The 24,369-nt window shown below is 40.5% G+C and overlaps 2 protein-coding genes and 1 long non-coding RNA gene across 3 annotated transcripts; all 3 read right to left on the bottom strand.

Annotated features, from left to right (window-relative positions):
- Positions 1-1,087: 1,087 nt before the first annotated feature.
- LOC120807615 (uncharacterized) lies at positions 1,088-13,993 on the bottom strand. The gene is made up of 10 exons (NM_001393853.1): positions 13,771-13,993; positions 12,912-13,092; positions 12,302-12,534; positions 11,726-11,852; positions 10,958-11,147; positions 10,336-10,465; positions 3,658-3,739; positions 3,333-3,463; positions 2,535-2,625; positions 1,088-1,216 (listed from the first exon to the last, which is right to left on the bottom strand). The coding sequence occupies exons 1-10, from the start codon at positions 13,813-13,815 to the stop codon at positions 1,131-1,133; spliced, it is 1,296 nt and encodes a 431-aa protein (NP_001380782.1). The 5' UTR covers positions 13,816-13,993; the 3' UTR covers positions 1,088-1,130.
- Positions 1,088-22,722, bottom strand: LOC101744456 (readthrough LOC101744456). The gene is made up of 20 exons (NR_172021.1): positions 22,453-22,722; positions 21,195-21,297; positions 20,229-20,344; positions 19,404-19,529; positions 18,923-19,022; positions 18,628-18,793; positions 17,678-17,878; positions 17,208-17,357; positions 16,028-16,199; positions 15,715-15,818; positions 13,771-13,836; positions 12,912-13,092; positions 12,302-12,534; positions 11,726-11,852; positions 10,958-11,147; positions 10,336-10,465; positions 3,658-3,739; positions 3,333-3,463; positions 2,535-2,625; positions 1,088-1,216 (listed from the first exon to the last, which is right to left on the bottom strand). It is a non-coding gene; the product is annotated as a readthrough LOC101744456 (long non-coding RNA).
- LOC120807614 (Y+L amino acid transporter 1) lies at positions 14,742-22,722 on the bottom strand. Its single transcript, NM_001393852.1, has 10 exons — positions 22,453-22,722; positions 21,195-21,297; positions 20,229-20,344; positions 19,404-19,529; positions 18,923-19,022; positions 18,628-18,793; positions 17,678-17,878; positions 17,208-17,357; positions 16,028-16,199; positions 14,742-15,818 (listed from the first exon to the last, which is right to left on the bottom strand). The coding sequence occupies exons 1-10, from the start codon at positions 22,655-22,657 to the stop codon at positions 15,757-15,759; spliced, it is 1,401 nt and encodes a 466-aa protein (NP_001380781.1). The 5' UTR covers positions 22,658-22,722; the 3' UTR covers positions 14,742-15,756.
- Positions 22,723-24,369: the final 1,647 nt, after the last annotated feature.

Raw genomic sequence — 24,369 nt, 5'->3', positions numbered from 1 at the left:
ATAGATTATCACAAATATACAGCAAAATAAAGTATGACCTCTATCATTGAGAAATACTCTTATATAGAGGTCCCGCAAAGCAGTTTGTTATGTAGGGTTACCAATCTAACTGATTTTAAATGAACTGATGCTATTCATACTAGTATTACATAATACGTGATTTCATTCCTTTCATGAATTTTTTTTTTTGTATCTCTGATTAGAAATTAATGATCAAAATCTGTTTTAATTCTCACAAAGTTTACTTTTCATTGGGGATTTAAGAGAAAGATGCAATTGATTAATTATTGATTTTTACCCATTTTGTATATTTCTATGGTAAACATTTACTATAAATATTCGAAGACGAATGTCGGATCATAATATAAATGTGTATTTAACGTTTGATGTCTGATGTTTACCACGGACGAGTTCCTGTTAACATAAAACAAAATCCAACTATAATAGTAGTAGTAGCACCAGCAAGCAGCTTGTTTGCAAGATTTTACAAAACTATTACAAAACATATTAATTAATTAAATGCAAGTTAAAAGCTTTTAAAAAAAACAAGTGTGGTCGGGCAGAAGCCGCCAGGAATGAAATTCCTTATAACTTAAAAAGGTATAAGAATATTAAAGAGTTTAATTTAGTATTTTAGTTTTTTTTATTTATTAGATTTGTACCTATTAAAGTAATTAAAATTAAATAGAAAGTTAATTAAAACCTCAGTTTTAGACAATAAGCCACGCACAATAATCGTCTGCTAGAATCTTGATATTAACATGCATACAATAACGAACTAGTTTAGAAATAATAAAAAATAGCGATAGAGAGGAATTCGGTTGAAGGGATATAGCACTGTTTCGTTTATATGATGGCTTTATTAGTCAAGTCCTACCGCAAGCTTTGCTATTATATTGATCCATTCCAATAAATCTATAATTATTAAAAAAAAGTTGCTATCGGCCATGAAAAGGAAGGTGCGGTACGAAAAAGAAAGAAAAAGAGACTGGAGTATCTTTGGTAAACTTAATCTAAGTGCGAAAACAAAATGTAAGCGTAACATTTTGCATATGTTGCATTTTTATTGTTAAAATAAAAACAAAGGAACATAGAAATTTTATTCATATTTAATTTTGTCATACTTATTATTAAGATAAGTTTTTCCCGTGTTCAAAGTTTGGTTGAATTTGTGAATCGTGTATAAATTGGTAGCCTCCTGCATTAGGTTCGCCACCTGTAATCAAGTTTATGATTATAAAACCTAAAATTCATCACAATAATGTAAATTGTACTTATTCCTAATGTATAGATCATACACCATTCGTCTGCTTGGGATGATGATTTGAACATCCATGTACCATGCAGATAGTTTAAAAAACTGTATAGTTCAGTGGGCCAGCCCAGTTTGACTTATTTGGTAAATCTGTTAAAACTCATATATTACCTAAATAATTAAGCAAATTAGTATTTTGTAGTTTTAAAAGATAAAATAAATCCCACGTAACGGTGGGTGGTCACCGTCAATCATTGCCATGAACTATTTCAGAAGCAAAGCTTTTTTAGTACCTAACTGCCAGTAGCCACTTTTAAAAACACCGCTTCCGAATATAATTCCAAGTATAAGCGCCACCACTTCTAGTAAACCAAGTTGCTTACGCATTCTTAATTTTTCATTAACCATATTATCAGTTTATTTATTTTAAATTTATTAACAAGTAAGTACAAAAAATCGTTTTAAATTGATGCTTTTGACAAGGTGTCAAACTCAACGCTAATAGATCACATAGGTAGCGTTTTCCGCCCTCAATAAAAGACTCAGGTATGCAAAGCCTAAATTAAAATTTCTAACTTATGTGTACCTATCTTTTACGGGTTTGGTAGTGTACTTTCTAATGATCTCTCTAAATTACTTTATTCTATACTTCCTATAAAATTGCCGGAGAAGTTTATAGTATCCCATTTTATTAAGTTTCTATAAAACTTGCTAGTGTAAACTTCATGCTATACTAATATCAGTTAGCTCGATCGACGCCACATTTCTTTAGTTCGCGTTTTTTTTTTTCCCCCTACATATGCTGATAGCCTTGAGAGGCTATTTCAGCTTCACCCTAACGTTTGTAGGTGAGCTAGCGGGGCTCAACCTGAGAGTTGCTAGCACTGACCCTAGCAAGAGCAGTGCTTCGCAGAATCTACCACCGGATCGGAAACGCGACCCACTGAGAAGATCCGGCGAGAAACTCAGTGGCTTGTGTCTATGTGTTAGTTCGCTCGTCGAGCCCTTCGTCGCAAGCGACGAGGACGGTGACAGTAGCCACAAGGGGCTATTCTGGCTTTACCAGAAGGAACAGTCAAATCATTGCCTAACAAAACCATATTTTCCTAATCAACATAGTTCCTAATCAAATTATGTAACACGCTAATAAAAGATGTTTCGAGATCCCAACCTACGGTGTCATCCATTTGTTACAAATTCAAACAGTGGGTTGTAAATGGCAACACTTAAATATTAGGCCGAAGTTGTCTTACGCAATGAACTTTGCAAAAATACATACCGGGACCATCAGCTGATAGATGTTGGTTACCGATCAATATTTGTTCCCCACCGGGATCTCTGTTTTCTGTTCGGAAATTAGCTGGCTGTACCTATGGGCGTGAATTTATTTTTGTTAGCATTGAGTTTTTATACTTTTATGAAACTTTGTATTCAAGGATTATTAGTCTTATGAAATTTACGATGGTTTTTCAATATGGTTACACTATTAATTGTTTAATTGCATAAGATGCTGAACAGCCTTTTGTACATTTCTCTTCCACTTTTATTCAGTTCAGGAACCTCACACTCAGTTAATCATTGACCTCTTCATTGGTTTCCGTATGGATTACTTTCAATAACCGTTACTTCACGGTTCCCAATTTGAAGGTCTCTTCTGAACATGGCCATTTAATCACAGTCAACTCAATGCAGTCTACTGCATTTAATCCATAATGTCGTATAACTACAGCCAGAATCGAATGGATTGGTTATAGAATAGAAGAAGATTAGATTCGTCATTATAACCGGGGTCATTTGGAATCCTTGTTTATTATAAGCCTTGACAGTTTGACAGTTGTTCTCCATAATCCGCGAACTGAGACTTAGCGCACGTACCTACTCGTTAAGTGGGATGTTGGTAAGGATTGTCATCTGATCAGTCCAGCGCATGGGGTTTCGTCCACGAGATCTTTTACCATTGACCCTACCCTGAACAACAAGTATCTCGATAGACTCTGCTGGCCATCGCAATAAGTGTCCAAAATATTGGACAATGTTCCAAATTTGTCATGGAATTTTTTATGCTAAATATACCTACCTGGCCATCATTCCTCATGAGATCCGGGAACACCGAACCGCCAGGATATCTGTTGTAGATCCCGTTCAAGTTGTAATGCAAATTCATATCAGGCCCAATATTAGCTTTCAGAAGCTGCTCCCAAATACCACCTGTTAATAATAGGTAGGTACGTAAATTTAATATTGAATTTTCACTTTAAATTTATTTAATTTGATAAATTTCCGCCTGTCTGGTTAATAATAAAAGAACGACATTGGCCAGTTTAGTTAAGATTCAGTACCGCAATATGTATGTTGTATGTACCTTTTATAAATTATAAGTTTAATGATGTACTTAACTGTACCTTTATCTACTGACACAACAGGCCTGTTTGACTGCCAAGGATATTCTCCATGAGCTTGGAAGTAAATAGCATAAGTCGACAACTGTAAATAAGATCCGAGATTTACGATAAATCAATTTTCAGTAATATACAAAATATACTTAGAGCTGTAGTTCTAGGCTTATATTTAATAAGATTAATTAATAAGTTAAATTCATTTATGAAGATGAGATTTACGAAAAATGAATTTTCAGCTGTGTGCAAATAAACTTAGAAATCTGAGTTCTTAGACTTAGAACTGTAGAACTGTAGTAATAAGATTTGTTAATAAGCTTATTAAGAAGATCAACATTCCTTTTCACCGAAATACAGATTTACACGTTTCCATAAACCTATATACGTTAACGCAATAAATATACCTACTACTAACAGTCTAATAGGTAACCGTGTCAATCAAGTCTCGAATATACGTCCTTTCCAAATAAAGTCTACTATCAAATTTTGATGTACGTCGTGGTGACTGACTCTTTTTAATCGTCTTCAAAGAGACTTGTTACTGGTGGTAGGATGTCTTACGAGTCTGCACGGGTAGATACCACCATGCCTATTTCTGCCGTAAAGCAGTAATGCGTTTCGGCTTGAAGGGCGGCGCAGCCGTTGTTAAAAGTGAGACCTTAGAACTCATGTCTCAAGGTGGGTGGCGGTGTTTACGTTGCAGATGCCTATGGGCTCCGGTAACCACTTAATTTCAGGCCATTCCGATAGAGGCACCCGTCACGTGCGGACGTGCTCATCGTCCACTCGATCGCCCGGTCTTTGTTCGCCCGGCTTTTGTTAGCCCGGCCATTGTTCGCGCGGCCTGTGTTTGTGGTACATCTGCCGACTAAGTGCTCTTTCTGGAAGTTTTTATTTGTTTTGTTTCCTTTTGTTGTTTCTGTGTTCGTGGTACATCTGCCGACAAAGTGGTTTCCTGCAAGTATTTATTTGTTTTGTTTCTTTTCGTAATTTCTGTTTTGTTGTGCTTTTTCTTTGTCCTGTAGTAATCGCGCCGCATTGCCACCTGTGTTCAATAGAACCGCTCAGGTCCGAGAAGTTGGGGCCTCGCCGCAAGGCGAGTGTTTTCAAGACCCGGGGCCGCCCCACCTGGGTACTCAGCGATCATGGACGCTGTATTCGCGGAATTCCTCCGACTTCGCCACCCACAGCTCGCCTCGGAGTTTTTGGCCTTCAAGGCCAATCACACTGCGAGCCCTCTCGAGGACTCCGCCGCGCTCGCTGCTCCTGCGTCGCCTGTACCTGCGTGCAGAGCTTCTGCATTGAGCACCGCAGCCTCTGTCGTGCCTGCCGCTCCCGTGTCGCCTATACTGGCGAGAAAAGCTGCTGCGTCGTCCGCCGTGACCATCGTTTCAGCTGAGCGATCATCCGCGGCCTCCGTCGCGCCCTCTAAAACACCTACACTTGCTCGTAGGTCGCCTGCACCCGCCTCCTCGTGCTCCGACTCTGACTCGGACATGGAGGTCGACCTCGCCCCCGCCTCATCGACGGATGGATTCACCCTGGTACAGAAGGGTAAGAAGCGTGCCGCGGAGTCTCGAGCTCCCGCGGCCGCTAAAATTAGCAAAGCCGTGAGCGCGTCGCGCCCCCGCCCTCAGACTCCCGTTGCGCCCCCAGCCCGTGCCACTCCGTCGCCGCGTCCGGTGGCACAAAATAAAACCCAGACCCCTCCCCCGGTTATCCTTCAGGAGAAGGCAGCTTGGGATCGAGTTTGCCTGGCCCTTAAGGCCAAAAATATAAATTTCACGAATGCCCGTAACCTCGCGAACGGCATTCAAATTAAGGTTCAAACACCCGACGACCATAGGGCCCTCTCTTCTTACCTCCGTAAGGAGCGTATAAGTTTCCATACGTATACGCTCCAGGAGGAGCGCGAACTCCGCGTTGTAATACGCGGAATCCCTAAAGAGTTAGATGTAGAGCTCGTAAAAGCCGACCTGTTAGAACAAGGCCTACCAGTGAATTCTGTGCACCGTATGCACACCGGTCGCGGTAGGGAGCCATATAATATGGTTCTAGTCGCTCTCCAGCCTACCCCCGAGGGTAAGAAAATCTTTAACACACAGACCGTCTGTAGGCTCTCTGGTATCGCTGTCGAAGCCCCCCATAAAAAAGGCACTCCTAGCCAGTGCCATAACTGTCAATTGTACGGGCACTCTTCCCGTAACTGTCACGCGCGCCCCCGATGTGTTAAGTGTTTGGGCGATCACGCCACGGCCCTCTGCGCTCGCGACGAAAAAACCGCGACGGAACCGCCTAGCTGCGTCCTGTGTCGAACACAGGGTCACCCCGCGAATTACCGTGGTTGCCCCCGAGCCCCTAAAATAAATCGCCGCGTCGCCCGCCAAAACCGCCTCCGAGCTTCCGGCCCAGACATCAAAGCCTCGGCACCCTCTGCGTCGCAGGCTAAGCCAGCGTTCGTTCCGGCGGCGGTGCCCAGTGTCTCGGCCTGGGCAAAACCGCTGCCGTACACGAACACGGCTACAACTCCCTCTTCCGCGATTCGTCCCGCCCCCGCGACTCGTCCCTCTCCCGCGACTTGCCCTCCGACCGCGTCCGACAATCTCGCTTTAGCGATCGACTTCTTTCAGTCGATCAACTTTGAGCGCGTTAACGCTTTGGGCGACGCCATTCGCGCTGCCTCCAGTGCACAACACTTTATCGCCGTTGTGCAGGAATACGCCGACGTATACGCGTCATTAAATACGTACGTCCTCCCCTCACTCCGCCGGTAATCAATGGCGTATATAAGTAGAATAAAGCCCCTATCCGTAACGATAGGATTTTTTAACGCTTACGGTCTCGCAAATCAACGTGATCAGGTTTCTGACTTTTTGCGTGACCACCAAATTGATATCTTTTTAGTGCAGGAGACCCTACTTAAGCCCGCGCGCCGTGACCCTAAAATCGCGAACTATAACATGGTCAGGAACGACAGGCTCTCTGCCCGTGGTGGTGGTACCGTCATTTACTATAGAAGAGCCCTGCATTGCGTCCCGCTCGATCCTCCCGCGCTCGCTAATATCGAAGCATCAGTGTGCCGAATCTCACTGACGGGACACGCGCCGATCGTTATCGCGTCCGTTTATCTTCCACCGGATAAGATCGTTCTAAGCAGTGATATCGAGGCGCTGCTCGGTATGGGGAGCTCTGTCATTCTGGCGGGCGACCTAAATTGTAAACACATCAGGTGGAACTCACACACCACAACCCCGAATGGCAGGCGGCTTGACGCGTTAGTCGATGATCTCGCCTTCGATATCGTCGCTCCGCTAACCCCGACTCACTACCCGCTAAATATCGCGCATCGCCCGGATATACTCGACATAGCGTTATTAAAAAACGTAACTCTGCGCTTACACTCGATCGAAGTAGTTTCAGAGTTAGATTCAGACCACCGTCCCGTCGTTATGAAGCTCGGTCGCGCTCCCGATTCCGTTCCCGTCACGAGGACTGTGGTGGATTGGCACACGCTGGGCATCAGCCTGGCTGAATCTGATCCACCATCGCTCCCGTTTAACCCGGACTCTATCCCGTCTCCTCAGGATACCGCTGAAGCCATAGACATCTTAACGTCACACATCACCTCGACATTAGATAGGTCATCGAAACAAGTTGTAGCGGAGGACTTCCTTCACCGCTTCAAATTGTCCGACGATATTAGGGAACTCCTTAGAGCTAAGAACGCCTCGATACGCGCCTACGACAGGTATCCTACCGCGGAAAATCGTATTCGAATGCGTGCCCTACAACGCGACGTAAAGTCTCGCATCGCCGAAGTCCGAGATGCCAGATGGTCTGATTTCTTAGAAGGACTCGCGCCCTCCCAAAGGTCTTACTACCGCTTAGCTCGTACTCTCAAATCGGATACGGTAGTAACTATGCCCCCCCTCGTAGGCCCCTCAGGCCGACTCGCGGCGTTCGATGATGACGAAAAAGCAGAGCTGCTGGCCGATACATTGCAAACCCAGTGCACGCCCAGCACTCAATCCGTGGACCCTGTTCATGTAGAATTAGTAGACAGTGAGGTAGAACGCAGAGCCTCCTTGCCACCCTCTGATGCGTTACCACCCGTCACCCCGATGGAAGTTAAAGACTTGATCAAAGACCTACGTCCTCGCAAGGCTCCCGGTTCCGACGGTATATCCAACCGCGTTATTAAACTTCTACCCGTCCAACTCATCGTGATGTTGGCATCTATTTTCAATGCCGCTATGGCGAACTGTATCTTTCCCGCGGTGTGGAAAGAAGCGGACGTTATCGGCATACATAAACCCGGTAAACCAAAAAATCATCCGACGAGCTACCGCCCGATTAGCCTCCTCATGTCTCTAGGCAAACTGTATGAGCGTCTGCTCTACAAACGCCTCAGAGACTTCGTCTCATCCAAGGGCATTCTTATCGATGAACAATTCGGATTCCGTACAAATCACTCATGCGTTCAACAGGTGCACCGCCTCACGGAGCACATTCTTGTGGGGCTTAATCGACCAAAACCGTTATACACGGGAGCTCTCTTCTTCGACGTCGCAAAAGCGTTCGACAAAGTCTGGCACAATGGTTTGATTTTCAAACTATTCAACATGGGCGTGCCGGATAGTCTCGTGCTCATCATACGGGACTTCTTGTCGAACCGCTCTTTTCGATATCGAGTCGAGGGAACCCGCTCCTCCCCACGACCTCTCACAGCTGGAGTCCCGCAAGGCTCTGTCCTCTCACCCCTCCTATTTAGCTTATTCGTCAACGATATTCCCCGGTCGCCGCCGACCCATTTAGCTTTATTCGCCGACGACACGACTGTTTACTATTCTAGTAGAAATAAGTCCCTAATCGCGAAGAAGCTTCAGAGCGCAGCCCTAGCCCTAGGACAGTGGTTCCGAAAATGGCGCATAGACATCAACCCAGCGAAAAGTACTGCGGTGCTATTTCAGAGGGGAAGCTCCACACGGATTTCCTCCCGGATTAGGAGGAGGAATCTCACACCCCCGATTACTCTCTTTAGACAACCCATACCCTGGGCTAGGAAGGTCAAGTACCTGGGCGTTACCCTGGATGCATCGATGACATTCCGCCCGCATATAAAATCAGTCCGTGACCGTGCCGCGTTTATTCTCGGTAGACTCTACCCCATGATCTGTAAGCGGAGTAAAATGTCCCTTCGGAACAAGGTGACACTTTACAAAACTTGCATAAGGCCCGTCATGACTTACGCGAGTGTGGTGTTCGCTCACGCGGCCCGCACACACATAGACACCCTCCAATCCCTACAATCCCGCTTTTGCAGGTTAGCTGTCGGGGCTCCGTGGTTCGTGAGGAACGTTGACCTACACGACGACCTGGGCCTCGAATCAATTCGGAAATACATGAAGTCAGCGTCGGAACGATACTTCGATAAGGCTATGCGTCATGATAATCGCCTTATCGTTGCCGCCGCTGACTACTCCCCGAATCCTGATCATGCAGGAGCCAGTCACCGTCGACGCCCTAGACACGTCCTTACGGATCCATCAGATCCAATAACCTTTGCATTAGATGCCTTCAGCTCTAATACTAGGGGCAGGCTTAGGGACCCCGGTAACCGTACTCGTCGAACTCGACAAAGAGGTCGACGTGCAACCTAACCCATGCATCAGCCCGCTGAGTTTCTCGCCGGATCTTCTCAGCGGGTCGCGATTCCGATCCGGTAGTAGATTCATTCGCGAAACAATTGCTCTTGAGTTGTTAGGTCTCCTTCGGAGGCGCTCGGGCAGTTGTTAGCAAATCCCACCCCTCTTGGCTGAGCCTTTGCTCGCCCACCTGTCCTGGTGAAACTGGAAAGGCCTTCGGGCCACCAGTAAACTTTCAATCATAAAAAAAAAAAAAAAAAAAAAAAAAAAAAAAAAAAAAAAAAAAAAAAAAAAAAAAAAAAAAAAAAAAAAATTCAGGTGGGCCGTGAGCTCATCCAGCTAATTAAACATTAAAAAAAAGAAGTATTTTACTGATTCTTATTCTAAGAGATGCTTCATTGTCTTCGAACTATATTAATAGTAATAGCTTATGTTAGTGCATTTTTTGTTTTACAATTTTGCTTAAGTTACGTTCGTTCGTTTTTGTTAGTTTAATAATTGTAAATAGACATGATTTAACAAAAACCAAAGATCTTCCAAAACAAATTAATATACACTAAAAACAATAATCATCGAAATCGGTTGGCGCGATATTGAGTTATTGAGTTATTCACCATATGTCGCGCACGTACTTAACTTAACACTTATATGGTTTTCTCATGGATACTGTTATCAGAACTGGACTACTTGAAATGGGACCATACGGGAAACGTCAGCTTTCTAATAAAAAAATAATCATCAAAATCAATTCACGAAGTCAAAAAACATAAAAAAATACATAGTCGAATCGAATGAGAACATCCTCCTTTTTTGAAGTCGGTTTAAAAAAATATTTATATCCTAACTTAAATAGGACAAATATTACAGATTTCAAAGACCAAATTGCAATTTTAGTTAAACAACGGCAATTTACAAGGTGAATAGACAGACAGCTTGGGCACAGTGACGAGCTTCAGCCGAGCGGCACTAATGAAGAAAATATGGTGTCTGTGATACGAACAGAAGTTCAATCAACTTGGTTAATATATAGTAACTTCACCTGCGTATAATATAACGCCAGCCAATATTTCCCACCGTGACCGACGAAAGCAGTTGAATTTGCATCCATCAAACCATTCGGGAGCTCCTGATGGAGCATATCTGGTGATATTCTTAGGTTGCATCCATACCTATTTCAAATGTTTTGATATAAAACTTTTTTAATGAAATGAAAGTCATAATCAAAGTATTAAAGTTGAGAATACTCTCCACTATGGAAGGATGATACGCAAGTAGTGATATGATAGTAGAAGATAACTTCTGGTAAATAGAGGATCTCTTTCTCTCTGTGTGATCTATGTATCTAATGAGAGAGAGAGAGGGAGTATTCTTTATTATACACCATAAAAATAAATAAACAATGCGATATATTAAATACAAAAAAATCCATTGGCGGTCTTATCGCTAAGAGCGATCTCTTCCAAACAACCATCAGGTTGACAAGAATCATTTGGAAATCCAGTGAAATATATTATGTATAAACATACATACATATATTTATAAATATACATACAAATACACAATATAATATAATAATAATTATTAAAAATCATTGACTAATGCATGATTGTTTTGAATTAAATATTTTAAAATATTTTGCCTTATCCAGGTATAATGCTTACCAATCAGGGCATGCCTTCAGTATGTCGTAGGGCGCTCGGTAATATTCTACCCTTCTAACTATTGGATTTCGTATATTGAATCTTTCATTTGGATCGGTAAGGTTCACGCGCTTTATCTTTATGTCCCTTCTTTCGCAAATATAGTCGTAATGAAATTTCGGTACAGATTCTCCTCTAGCGCAAAACGTTTCTAGAATTATATTAGTATTTACAATTAACCTAGTAAATAATTTGATGTATAAATTATAATGAATATTTATGTTTGGGACAGTGTCTATGAGGAGTCTCGTAAATAATTTGAAACATTTCATGCCATACTGACTTTTCCATAAAATAGATGGCGATTTTCTATCACGTCTTGGAACTGTAACCTTTTTTCTTCAAATATCATGATGATCCATAATCTATATATATATATATATATATATATATATATATATATATATATATATATATATATATATATACATATTATTATATAAATGAATTGTTGCTCGTTAGTCTCGCTAAAACTCGAGAACGGCTGGACCGATTTGACAAATTTTGGTCTTGAATTATTTGTGAAGGTTTAAAAAGTAGATAAATATGAAAATGCTCGGAACGAAATAAATATAACAATTTTGTTTTCCCATTGATGTGTCCCCCGTCGGACGGATTCCTTTTGTTTGTTTCAAGTTTATTTAATACAAAAGTTTAGGGTCTTTTATTTATCGATTGAGGCACTACGAAGTCTGCCGGGTCAGCTAGTAGTATAATGAAAAAACAAACTTTTAAATGTCCCGTCAATTGTATGCACCGAAGCGAAATTGTCAATGCAATAGCGGTATCCCAACGCTGTTGGATATCTCAGGTACGGTACTTTGCACGAGAATCTCCCTTCTTGGTACATGGCTCCCTGAAAAGGAAGGATTGGCATAGCGCCTGAATTTACGAACAACAATTCGGAGATGATTTGTCAATGGTATCATTTTATAAGCATTCACACATTTCCAGCCTCATACGTTAGACCATGCGAGACAAGAACTGGTACGCCCAGAACGCAAACGCCTAACGTTACTGGTCGTCTTATGAGTCCGCACGGATAGGTACCATCACCCCGCCTATTTCTGCCGTGAAGCAGTAATGCGTTTCGGTTTGAAAGGTGGGGCAGTCGTTGTAACCATACTGAAACCTTAGAGTTCACATCTCAAGGTGGGTGGCGCATTTACGTTGTAGATGTCTATAGGCTCCGGTAGCCACTTAACACCAGTTGGGCTGTGAGCTCGTCCAACCATCTAAGAAATAAAAAAATAAAATATAAAAAATTAACTCTGACTGCGAACTGACTCCCGTATAGTCACTCACTTTACATATAACACTTCTTCTACCGGGAGGTCTGGAGACACCTCCGAAGCAATAAGTTCTCGTGCCGTTTATCATGATCTCAGTGGCGCCAATATGAGATATCAGTGTGATCCCGTTGATACCAGCAAGCGCAAAGCGTTGGAGACCGGCGCGCTTGCGAACTTCAACGTTATTCTTCATGCTCATAGTATTCACAATTGCTTGCCAACCGTACACAAACTCGTGCATTGGACCTGAAAAGTTGTTTTTAATTTATATATCTATGGTGGCATCTATCCACCACAACCGAATCTTGTTTTACATTCTGCGCAACTATAACAAGCGCCTCCCAAGTAAGGGTATCACGATCGACAGTCCTCGAGCTAATGTATCTTGTTATATTTGTTGGTTTTAAATAAATCTATGGCAGTGCTGGAAATTTTTCGACTAAGATATACTAAAATAGTAGATAATCAGTTCTAGCTCCCCTGATTTTGTGAATTCCATTATTTCAACAAGGAACACAGCAGGACTTTTTTTCACCGAAATCCGTCTTACACACAAACATAAATGATGTAATAATATTTCCCACGGAAAACTTTTACTGTAATTTTTGTAGAAAAACTTTTACCGATCCCAAAACTGTCTCCGTCTAGGAAGTTAAACATTTCTCCGAATGAATCCGGCATGAGGCCTGCTATAACAGTTGAAGCCGGTATTCCATCATCAGGTAGCATTGGAGCGATCTCGTCTGGGGGCGTCGTGAACTCGTGAGCCGACATGTTGTTGTAGTGCCCATGGCCACTTTCACACTGTAATTATTAGACCGGGCCTAGATTTTTTTATAAGTACATAAGCAATATTCAATGTATCGTGAAAATATTTTTGTTTCCATTCCCGTAAGTAGGCAGCCGAGCCTACTACCCATTACCCTATTAAGTGGTTATCATAACAGTTAACTACATCGTGCCAAAAACAAGGCCTCTTTATTAGATTTGGGATAAGAGAAACTTTAACGTGAACATGCCTGAACATCTTCAGGTATGATTTTATTTGACTACAGTTACCCTGAGGAAAAAATTCGCATTTAAGCAAAATAATGAAACGTCCTAAAGACGTATCCCAAAGGAATCTTCTATATTTTCGGGATACAATTTCTCAAGGCAGTTTTCGTCGCAATTTCAACTAGAAGTAAACAGATAATTTACAATAATTTCCCATTTAACAATTTTCCCCTGAACATGTGAATTCTGATTAATATTTCTGTGACAAAAGTATACAAAAGTATTGGAGAAGTTCTTTACTTGTCAATGCCAAATGCTAAATTTAAATCTGAGCATTGAACTATTCTCATAAGAACAACTCGCTGTAACCCTATTTTTTGTCATGGAAATATAAATATGTAGTTGTTATTGATATTTCTATGGCTTTTCCTTAACTTCTTAAATTCTAAGAGCATCATAAAGATAGTAATGAATATGAATAAATACCTGAATAATAAATTTGAACAATAAAATCAGATGCAGCAGCCACATGTCGTAATCAATTTAGGACAACTAAAAAGGAGTTTCGTGAAAAGGGTTAAAATAATTGGCAATTTATTTTTAGTGTTCCAATTAATACTGGTAGTTAGTTTATAAAATGCCTAACAAAAATTTACAACTACAATTTAATACCGTTACCATATTTTTATATTGTTCATAAAAACATTGTAATGTTTTAGTGTACGTCAATTCAAACTCATGTCATTATTTCTATTCTCTTATCCGACTGCGACGGGGCAACACAAAGCCGTCGTCGCCCGAAACATGTCTTGCCTTTTTTTGTTTTTTTTTTATGCTACCTAAGCTGATAGCCTTGAGAGGCTGTTTCAGCGTAACCTTAACTAGTAGGTGAGCTCACGGGGCTCAAACCGGAGTGATGCTAACACTGACCCTAGCAAGAGCAGTGCTTCGCAGAGTCTACTACCGGATCGGAAACGCGACCCATTGAGAAGATCCGGCGAGAAACTCAATGGGCTGTGTCTATGGGTTAATTCGCTCGTCGAGCCCTTTGTTGTAAGCGACGGGTTCGACGAGGACGGTGACCGGTGCTAGTTGTGCCTAAAAGCACCGTTAATGGATCGGGAGGATCCGTAATGACGTGCTTTGGGCGACGTCGACTGTTTACCATTCGGTCTACAGGATCGGGTAATCTCTTGTCGGGTCCCCCGGATTCACTCTCGGTGCTTTTAGGCCTCTCAAACATCGGTCACCGTCCTTGTCGAACTCGTTTATTACGACGAAGAGTTCGATGAGCGAACTAGCCCATTGGCATATCCCACTGAGTTTCTCGCCGGATCTTCTGAGTGGGTCACGATTCCGATCCGGTGATAGATTCTGCGAAGCACTGCTCTTGCTAGGGCTAGTGTTAGCATATATTCACTCAGGTTGAGCCGGTGAGCTCACCTACCCGTCCGGGCGTAGCTGGAATAGCCTCTTAGGCTACCAGCGAATAGGTAGGGGATAAAAAATTATATTCTATTCACGTATTTCTGGTCTGTAGTGTGGGACGGCCTTTAGACAACACAATAGAGACGACGACCTCATGTCTCAAGGTAGATGGAGGTGTACATGTTACGATATCTATGAGCTCTGGTTTGCTCAGGTAACACTAGGTAGACCGTGAGCTCGTTCAGTTATCTCAACAAATAAGTACTTTCGGTATTCATGTATGTATTAGTTTCACTGCAGTTATACTACACTATACCTAAAGTAATAATAAATATTACACAATATCGGAGAGCTTTACGTGGATATTGTCGACATTGAGCCATCGCAACTCTTGGAGGTCACTGAGAATAAAATATCCACGCATAAAATTCGCTGATGCAAGAAACAGACATTTACCGTAAAATGTCGACTCCGTTAATTTATAATATGCGTGTCTCTAATACAGTTTTTAATTGTTATCAAACACGTTCCAAAAGATCACGTACATGTTTTTAGCCTGCATAAGAATTCTTCTCCATGAATAACTTTTTTTATTTATTTATTGCTTAGATGTGTGGACGAGCTCACAGCCCACCTGGTGTTAAGTGGTTACTGGAGCCCATAGACATCCACAACGTAAATGCGCCACCCACCTTGAGACGTTAGTTCTAAGGTCTCAGTATAGTTACAACGGCTGCCCCACCCTTCAAACCGAAACGCATTACTGCTTCACGGCAGACATAGGCAGGGCGGTGGTACCCACCCGCGCGGACTCACAAGAGGTCCTACCACCAGTAATTACGCAAATTATAATTTTGCGGGTTTCATTTTTATTACACGATGTTATTCCTTCACCGTGGAAGTCAATCGTGAACATTTGTTGAGTATGTAGTTAAAGCAATAAAATCAAAGCGTAATCCTTAGCTCAGTCCAACCATAAAAGAGTATATAAGAATATCACACCAAAGCTAAAAAAATATTGATTTTTGGCTTGAAGGCTATTTTTTAGTCGTCTTCTTCTTCGGCGGCTACCAGGAACAATAGTTGACAGATACGCGTTAACTTCGCTAAAAACAATAATCTGTATTAATTGATTAACGAACGGAAATAAAATTTCATGAAATATTGCATTCAAAACTCAATTTATCAGTCATCACAAAACTGAGAGATTCCAAAAAATGAAATCATATCACTTTAAATTTAATGCAATCAACCCGCACGTGCTCTGTCGCGATCATAAATATTATAATCAAAAGAGATTCAATAAAAATCTTACGTGTTAAATTTGCGATTCTTTTAGGAGTTTTCTTCACCAAAGTATAATATACAGGCAGACCAAGTAATGTGATTAGACTTCCTGATATTACAGCTATGGGCTCACTCACAACCGGTATTATGAGAAGGGAGGCCGTGGTGATCACGAATATTACGGGCATCCACAGTTGGACCTGGAGTTAAATAGATAGAGGAAGATATTCATAGCTGATCATGAGTCCACGGAAGGCCTGATGGTTGTAAGCTTGCCACTCATGTGAGAGGTTTTCATATTCGACATTGAGTGGATTCTATATGCGCCGTGAGAGCTTACGATATTATTTTGATATAGCTTATTTAAACGTTGAAAATTTTCGCCTAAGACGCAGATGAAAGTTTAAGTAAAATTTAAAACAAAATTTAAATTCTGTCCCTACCTATTTATTTATATCATTTTCAAACATCTATATCTATACTAATATTATAAAGAGGAAAGATTTGTTTGTTTGTTTGTTTCGAATAGGCTCCGAAACTACTGGACCGATTTGAAAAATTCTTTTTCCATTAGAAGCCGACATTGTCCCTAACGAAAATAGGCTACTTTTTTAAAAAAAAAAAATAATTTTTTTTTGGTTTCATGTGTGTTTTAATGTTTCCGAAGCGAAGCGAGGGCGGGTCGCTAGTTGTGTTAATAAAATCAGAGCGCTAATGATTTCAATGTTTTTTTCGTTCACTACCCTCAATGGAAATCTTCACTAAATGTAAGCTTTCTTCAGCGATAAGTACTTAGGCCTCGACTGAATAATAATAAAAAAATCTACTAACTACAGAGAAAGATAATCTTTGTACATTTTCTTTTAGATGAAACGTTAAAAGTATGTGATGCCCCCGCATTCGGTCTTGAATAAAAAGGTGTACCTCCTCCTTGCGTCGTATTCCTCATTGCTGAGGGTCGTGTCCACCCTTTTCAATCACCTTCGCACGCACGATCTTTCTCCATTTATTCTTGTCTCTGGCGGTGTGGAGGGCGTTGTGAAACGTGGAATCAAGAGCGGTGCGGATCTGGTCGGACCAACGTATTGGGCTGCGACCCCGAGGTCTTTTCCTATCTACCTTACCAGTCACGATGAGCCTCTCGAGATTGCCACCATCCTTCCGAAAAAGTTGTACAAGTGGTATATTAAAAATTAAAACGAACACACCTTGATGGGTCTGTGTAAATTCGGCCTCTTATATCTTAGCCAAATTACAGCAAAACAACAAAGCGTCGTGAAGAATGACTCAGTAACGGTGCAATACGTGATTAGTGACGTCAGATTCTCAGGTATTAACATCAACAACGATAATAACATCTAAAAACAAATTTTAAATTTATCTTTGAAAGACTTCTTCTTATTTCGTAGACAAGTAATGAAATAACTACGAGCATATGTATGTATCTTTATTAATAGGCATTGATGAACTTTAGGCTTGAATTTTGCTTAGCAGTTTGTTCTTTAGTGATATTATACATTCTAAAGACTCTCTCATCGTGTATAGAACTTGCCCAATCATACTTTTTTGCTTCTTACGTGTATAATTATTTGAACGCCTGATCCAATCTCTAAGAAATAGTTATATATAGATTGCATACATTTACATGCATAAGTTGCAAATCGAGCTACTGTCTTACCAAGAAAATTAAGGACGGCACAGGAGACATGCATTTGATATTAATATGCGCTAGTATTTCAGGTAAATGTCCATTTCTTGCTCCAGCGAAGCACATGCGCGATGAGGTCATTATGTTCACAGAGAGACCTCCAAGAGTCGCAATGGCTACCAATGTCGGCATTATCCAACTAAGCCATCCGGCAATTTTAGAGGCAAAATCCTGTCCAAAGAAAGGGTTCAGAAAGAGTACAAGTTGAAAGATCGTGGTACCAAATTTTACTGATGGTAGAGATTTTGTGAACCCGCACAAGAAGGTACCACCACCCTGCACATTTTTGCCACGAAGCAGTAATGCGCTCCAGCTTGGAGAGTGGCGCAGTTGTTGTACTACAGAACTAGATTTAAAACTTACGTCTCAATGTGGGAGCCGGCATTTACAATGCTGATCTCTACGAGCTCCGGTAACCACCAGGTGAACCGAGCTTGTTCACCCACCCAAGCAATAAAGAAAAAAACCTATAATCGCGGATGGCTTATGTAATGTTATTATTATCTTTATACATATATATAATTCTACTATACGTGTGTATGTCACTGAACTCCTAAACAGCTGGACCGTTTTGAAGGATTTTTTGTATGCGTTTGGATAGCGCCCTGGATGGTTTAGATTCACATATCAACACGGCAGATGGCGTTGCAGTCAGTATCTAGGTAATTCATCTAGGTATACCTACTGCAACTAAACGGCTGGATCGACTTGAATAAACTATTGTGTATCCGTTCACAGGACGTCTATCGGGTTGGCTAGTAATACATAATATATATATTATTTAAGGTTAATTATTGTATTACTTTTCAATTGGTATCGTTCAGTTCGGTTTTCACACAGAATGCGAAATATCCTTTTTTTGAACTTAGTCCAAGCTTAAATATTAAATTAATTAAAATTCTATATAGTTAGATACTAACAACGGCAATAGCTTCTGTACTTAACATATCCCGTCCAAGCACAGCCAAGTAAGAAATGTTTGCCATCACATATACAATAGTAACCAGAGGTAGAGAAATGTATATCGCGCGAGACAGATTCACATACGGATCGACTAGCTCTTCTACCATGAAGTTTAAATAGTTCCTTAGGACAAAAATTTTCGACGTCCATATACGATTTATTGATTTAAATACTAAAACTATTAGAATAATGTGATAAATGTTATTTAATTTGATTTCATTATCATAAAAACATAATGTATACAGAACTTACCAACCAGAATATGAGAATATTCCCAAAAAGAAAGCGATCGACCAGTCGCTTATAGACGTAGTCGTACCTGTCCAACCGTGCGAAAAATTCTGCGTGTTCCCTAAAAAATACCTAAGTAAATTTTTAATTGATTTTAGTGTTACCTAATTCTACTATGGCCCATTTGAACGGAGACTTAAACCACTAGTAAGTTACTACGTACGTAAGTACGCTTAATCCGAGGCATGGTGAAAAGCAATAGCTATTTCAAACGCAACTTTACGCATTATCTCTGATGGCTGAGCTTATGCTCGCCCACCTATTCCGGTGAAGCAGGAAAAATGTGTGGGCCACAAGCAAACCATCCCAATAAAAACTAACACAAAAAAAAAACCTTAATCGTTTGTTTAGAATTAACAGATGTATGGTAATTCTGGGTTACCAATTGCCTCTTATTAAGAAGCAATCACTCTAAAAACGTTCCAAATAATTCAATATTAACCTTCAGCCAGCCAAACTACACCGCCGCCCACGACCATTACTATTGCGGACAGCATTATAAATGTGAATAAGTTTTGTAATCTCGTCGTGAACTTTATGTCGTAAGAGTTAATGAAGGTGAATAGACCTAAAAAAAAATATTTATTGAGTTGCAGCAGACGAACTCACCAAACACTAAATATTTAAATACATAGTTACGAGAATGAGAGAATGTTCTGAAGAAGGTTTTGATTTAGGTCAGCTTAATTAGGTCCGAAAGTGATTATCATATTTTAAATGCTCACTATAGCCCATGTTGTCATTGAAGCTGTCCTATCTTGCCTTCGAATGAACTCTTCAAGGATTTAGTTTCTTTTTTCCTATCTATTCACTGGCAGCCTAAGGGACTATTACAGCTAATCCCGCCCGGGTAGGTGAGCTTACAGGCTCCACCTGAGAGAATTTGCTAACACTAGCCCTAAAAAGAATAGTGCCTCGCAGAATCTACCACTGGATCGGAATCGCGACCTACTGAGAAGATCCAGCGAGAAATTCAGTGGGTCGTGTCTATGGGCTAGTTCGTTCGTCGAACTCATCGTTGTAATTGACGAGTTCGACGAGTACGGTGACTGGTGCTTGACAGCTTAAAATTTAGTGTGAGATACAGCGTTGAGAAAGGAGACGGGAGATTATTTTGGCTTAATTTTCATAACTAAGTGGTTTCGCTTCCTGCCACTAATTCAGGCTCTTACCCACTTCTCACTCATTTGCTGGGTCACCGATATAAAACAAAAACAAACAAAAATATGGAAAGTAAACATATATAAGTAAATTGAATTTAACTAACATATAATCGAGGCGGCAATGAGTTTTCTACAAACAGGATTTATGAAACAACCACTGAAAATAGGCTGGAGAACATTGTTGGCAAATGTTAAAGCCATTATTGCATTCGAAGTCGGTCTGAAATAGTTTTGGATTAAATGTCATAGTTATTATTGGCGCCAACTGCGAGCGCAGGAAGGGGCTGTGTGCCGACAACGTCAGTACTTCTATGGCACCATTGGATATAAAATATTTATAGCAGAACGACGAACATTACTATTAATTAGTTATATTCGTGAATTTTGCTAATTAGTGACTCTTACATTGTATTGTATTGTATTGTATTGTTGACGACAAATTACAGACGCTAACCTGACCCTAAATAAACTAAGATTCCCGCTACTACCGTATTAGAACTAGAGAATGACATACATTCACATTACGTTCAAATATTTACAAATATAGACATTCAAACACAGAGCAAAGAAGAAACAAACATATACGTCACGTGAATGCTAGCCCGATGTGGGAATTGAACCTACAATTCACATTTACTACTTTGTCAAAATTAATAAGTTCTTTAAATTCCCATGGACAACCCAATCTATAAGTGATATGATTCTAGTATTTTCTTCGGTTAATAAACTACTACTCTAAATTAAAACTTGATCATGGAATTAAAACTAATTTTACCCTTTATTCTCGGGCTTTTTATTGTCTGTGTAACATTTCCGCATTCAGTGTGAAATGTAAGTAATGTGTAAAAGTGAATTATAAATATTTTATATTTTATAGACAGACATAGACAGTGTTTAGCACAAAATTAAATGTCAACGTATAACAACTTAGTAATTTATTCGACCGTGACCACTAAAACTGTGAAATATAAAACGAGAAATGATATCGTAAAAGTACTTCTACATTCTTTCCCTCCATACCAAATTGGGTATTTCAAGTGTATTAAAAATACGCCTTCTGGCTAACTCACACGAATATTAAAATAGCGTCCCAGAGATATAAGAAAGCCGGTAGTTGACCGTATGCCTCATTGATATAATGATAATCACCGCCGCTTTGAACAAGAGCTGTGCCTGAAAATTTTAAAATTTAGATAATTTCGATAGATATATGATAAGGGTAGGTATATATGGGGTAAAATGGGGATATTGCGATATTGCTTCTTATAAATACTTTAAAGAATGGAAAACATAGTAATCATTAATAACAAATTGTACTGAACGCCACAGTTAGTGACAGTTACTTAGAAACAGAACGCCCACTTCTCGAAACTTCATAACCACAGCTCACGTAAAATCAGGAAATCTAAATGTGATCCTGTGGCTAAAAAATGGTTATATACGTTGTAAAACTCAATGTGATAATTTCACACTCCATATACTGTCTACTAAAATAGATCTACTACGTACCAGTGTAGATTATTGAGGGGACAGTATTACCTACATAGAGTTTTACACGTATAGATTGTGATGTTTCAAGGATGTGTATAGCTACAGATCGACCTCCACGACGACCTAGACCTAGAGTCCATCAGTAAGTATTTACAGTCGGCATCAGTGCGTCATTTCGAGAAACCGGCACGATACGAGAATCCTCTCATCGTGGCCGCCTGTAACTTCATTCTCGATCTTGCGGACCAAATGGAAAGCAGTCGACGTCGCCCAAAACACGTCATTTCGTATTCTCCCGATCCACTAACGGTGCTTTTAGGTACCTTAAGCACCGGTAATCATTCTTGTCGAAACCGTCGCTTGCGACGAAGGGCTCGGCGAGTAAATTAACGGCTCTTGCTAGGGTTTGTGTTAGCAACGTCATCAGGTTTGAGCCCCGTGAGCTCACTTAGTAACTCGGCGAATCTAAAATAACCCCTCGACGTTACTAGAATAGGTAGGAAAAAAAAAAAACAAAAAAATACTACAGATCCTACAGAAAAAAAGGAATGAATTTCCCATGTTATTTAGGTAGTTTTGACTGTGATAAATATTGGTATCAATTTTACCAAACAGCATTCATCTGAAAAAAATCTTCTAATGAAGAACAATAGATTTCGATGGGTTCCGTGCTTTTCAACCTATCTTCAAATTACATCTAGCTATACCTACGCATAAGCGCCAAATGTTAATGACAGTGATTTTTTCGTGTTCGAAGCCTAAAGAAGTCCTATGTGTAAAAAACAAAAAGTAAACGCCTATAGTACTTTGAGTGAATGAACACATAAGAATACTGACCTAACTCAGCATAACACAAAGCACCGAAAGTGGATAACACTCCACAAGCAACCCATACGGTCAACGACCCCCATATAGACCCAGTCATTTCCAAAACTGCTTTAGGCGAAATGAACACACCGCTTCCGAATATAATTCCAAGTATAAGCGCCACCCCTTCAAGTAGACCAAGTTGCTTACGCATTCTTAATTTTTCATTAACCATATTTTCAGTTTATTTATTTAAAATTTATTAACAAGTACAAAAAATCGTTTTAAATTGATGCTTTTGACAAGGTGTCAAACTCAACGCTAATAGATCACATATAAGGTAGCGTTTTCCGCCCTCAATACAAGACTCAGGTATGCAAAGCCTAAATTAAATTTTCTAACTAATGTGTACCTATCTTTTACGGGTTTGGTAGTGTACTTTCTAATGATCTCTCTAAATTACTTTATTCTATACTTCCTATAAAATTGCCGGAGAAGTTTATAGTATCCCATTTTATTAAGTTTCTATAAAACTTGCTAGTGTAAACTTCATGCTATACTAATATCAGTTAGCTCGATCGACGCCACATTTCTTTAGTTCGCGTTTTTTTATTTTATTTATTCCTACCTATGCTGATAGCCTTGAGAGGCTATTTCAGCTTCGCCCTAACGTTTGTAGGTGAGCTCGCGGGGCTCAACCAGAGAGTTGCTAACACTGACCCTAGCAAAAGCAGTGCTTCGCAGAATCTACCACCGGATCGGAAACGCGACCCACTGAGAAGATCCGACGAGAAACTCAGTGGGCTGTGTCTATGGGTTAGTTCGCTCGTCGAGCCCTTCGTCGCAAGCGACGGGTTCGACGAGGACAGTGACCGGTGCTTGTGGTGCCTAAAAGCACCGTTAATGGATCAGGAGGATCCGTAATGACGTGCTTTGGGCGACGTCGACGGTTTACCATTCGGTCTACTGGGTCGGGTATGTAGTTTCCAGCGGCTACGATGAGAGGGTTTAAGTTCGCTAGAATCTTTCTAACCCATTTTATATCTCTTGTTTGTTACCATGACGGCAATGTGTAATCTGTGTGCCGTGCGTGCACTCGTGAACACACTTCACGTTACTCTGGCAACATTTAGGACCAAGAACTAAAAACGACTTTTTGGCGGGAACGCGAGGAGTGAAGTTGTGTGATTTGTTTTATTTTGTCTATTTAGTGTTTCTTCGGGTTTAAATGTGTAATAATGGTGGTTTATTAACTGTTTAATATCTGTGAAAGTGCACAAATGTGGAAAAATGAAACAAAGCCGCTGGACGTAACTTCTCGGGATCCTCCAAAAAGTCCACTGATAAAATCTTAGTAAATGACCACCATTTTACTGAGATTTTTTATTGCTTAGATGGGTGAACGAGCTCACAGCCCACCTGGTGTAAAGTGGTTACTGGAGCCCATAGACATCCACAACGTAAATGCGCCACCCACCTTGAGATACAAGTTCTAAGGTCTCAAGTATAGTTACAACGGCTGCCCCACCCTTCAAACCGAAACGCATTACTGCTTCACGGCAGAAATAGGCAGGGTGGTGGTACCCACCCGCATGGACTCACAAGAGGTCCTACCACCAGTAATAGTAATCATCCCATATCATCTCATTTCATTTCATTTAATTTCATCCCAGTTGATTAATGTCTCAAATTAATCGTCTTCATTTCATTCCACTTCATAATATCATTTTTCATAAAAATATGAATCTAAATTAAAATAAGACACGACTTAAAGGTCTCCGTTACCAGGTCATAAAATCCCTTTAAAAAAAACAAGAACTAAAAATATGGTACTAAATGTTGTTTGAAAGATTTAACATACTTGACATCTCACATCCCCAATACACCATCGATACACTGACGCATTTTCGAAATGAACACAAAACATGTCAATATCATATCAATATC

Source organism: Bombyx mori, chromosome 1, assembly GCF_030269925.1.
Source record: "Bombyx mori chromosome 1, ASM3026992v2".
Lineage (NCBI taxonomy): Eukaryota > Metazoa > Arthropoda > Insecta > Lepidoptera > Bombycidae > Bombyx > Bombyx mori.
The sequence above is the reverse complement of the archived record's forward strand: the minus strand, read 5'-3'. Positions and strand labels throughout refer to the sequence as shown.

Excerpts from the sequence above, each read along its gene's own strand:
- LOC120807615 (NM_001393853.1), bottom strand. The coding sequence starts at position 13,815 with ATGTGGCTGCTGCATCTGATTTTATTGTTCAAATTTATTATTCAG. Across the intron at positions 11,853-12,301 it reads GAAGAAGTGTTATATGTAAA|GGAGCCATGTACCAAGAAGG; the intron begins GTGAGTGACTAT and ends CTTCCTTTTCAG. Across the intron at positions 11,148-11,725 it reads AATTGACGGGACATTTAAAA|AAACGTTTTGCGCTAGAGGA; the intron begins GTTTGTTTTTTC and ends ATATAATTCTAG.
- LOC120807614 (NM_001393852.1), bottom strand. The coding sequence starts at position 22,657 with ATGGTTAATGAAAAATTAAGAATGCGTAAGCAACTTGGTCTACTTGAA. Across the intron at positions 20,345-21,194 it reads GACGCTATTTTAATATTCGT|ACCGACTTCGAATGCAATAA; the intron begins GTGAGTTAGCCA and ends AAACTATTTCAG. Across the intron at positions 17,358-17,677 it reads TGCCGTCCTTAATTTTCTTG|ATGTTATTATCGTTGTTGAT; the intron begins GTAAGACAGTAG and ends ATTTGTTTTTAG.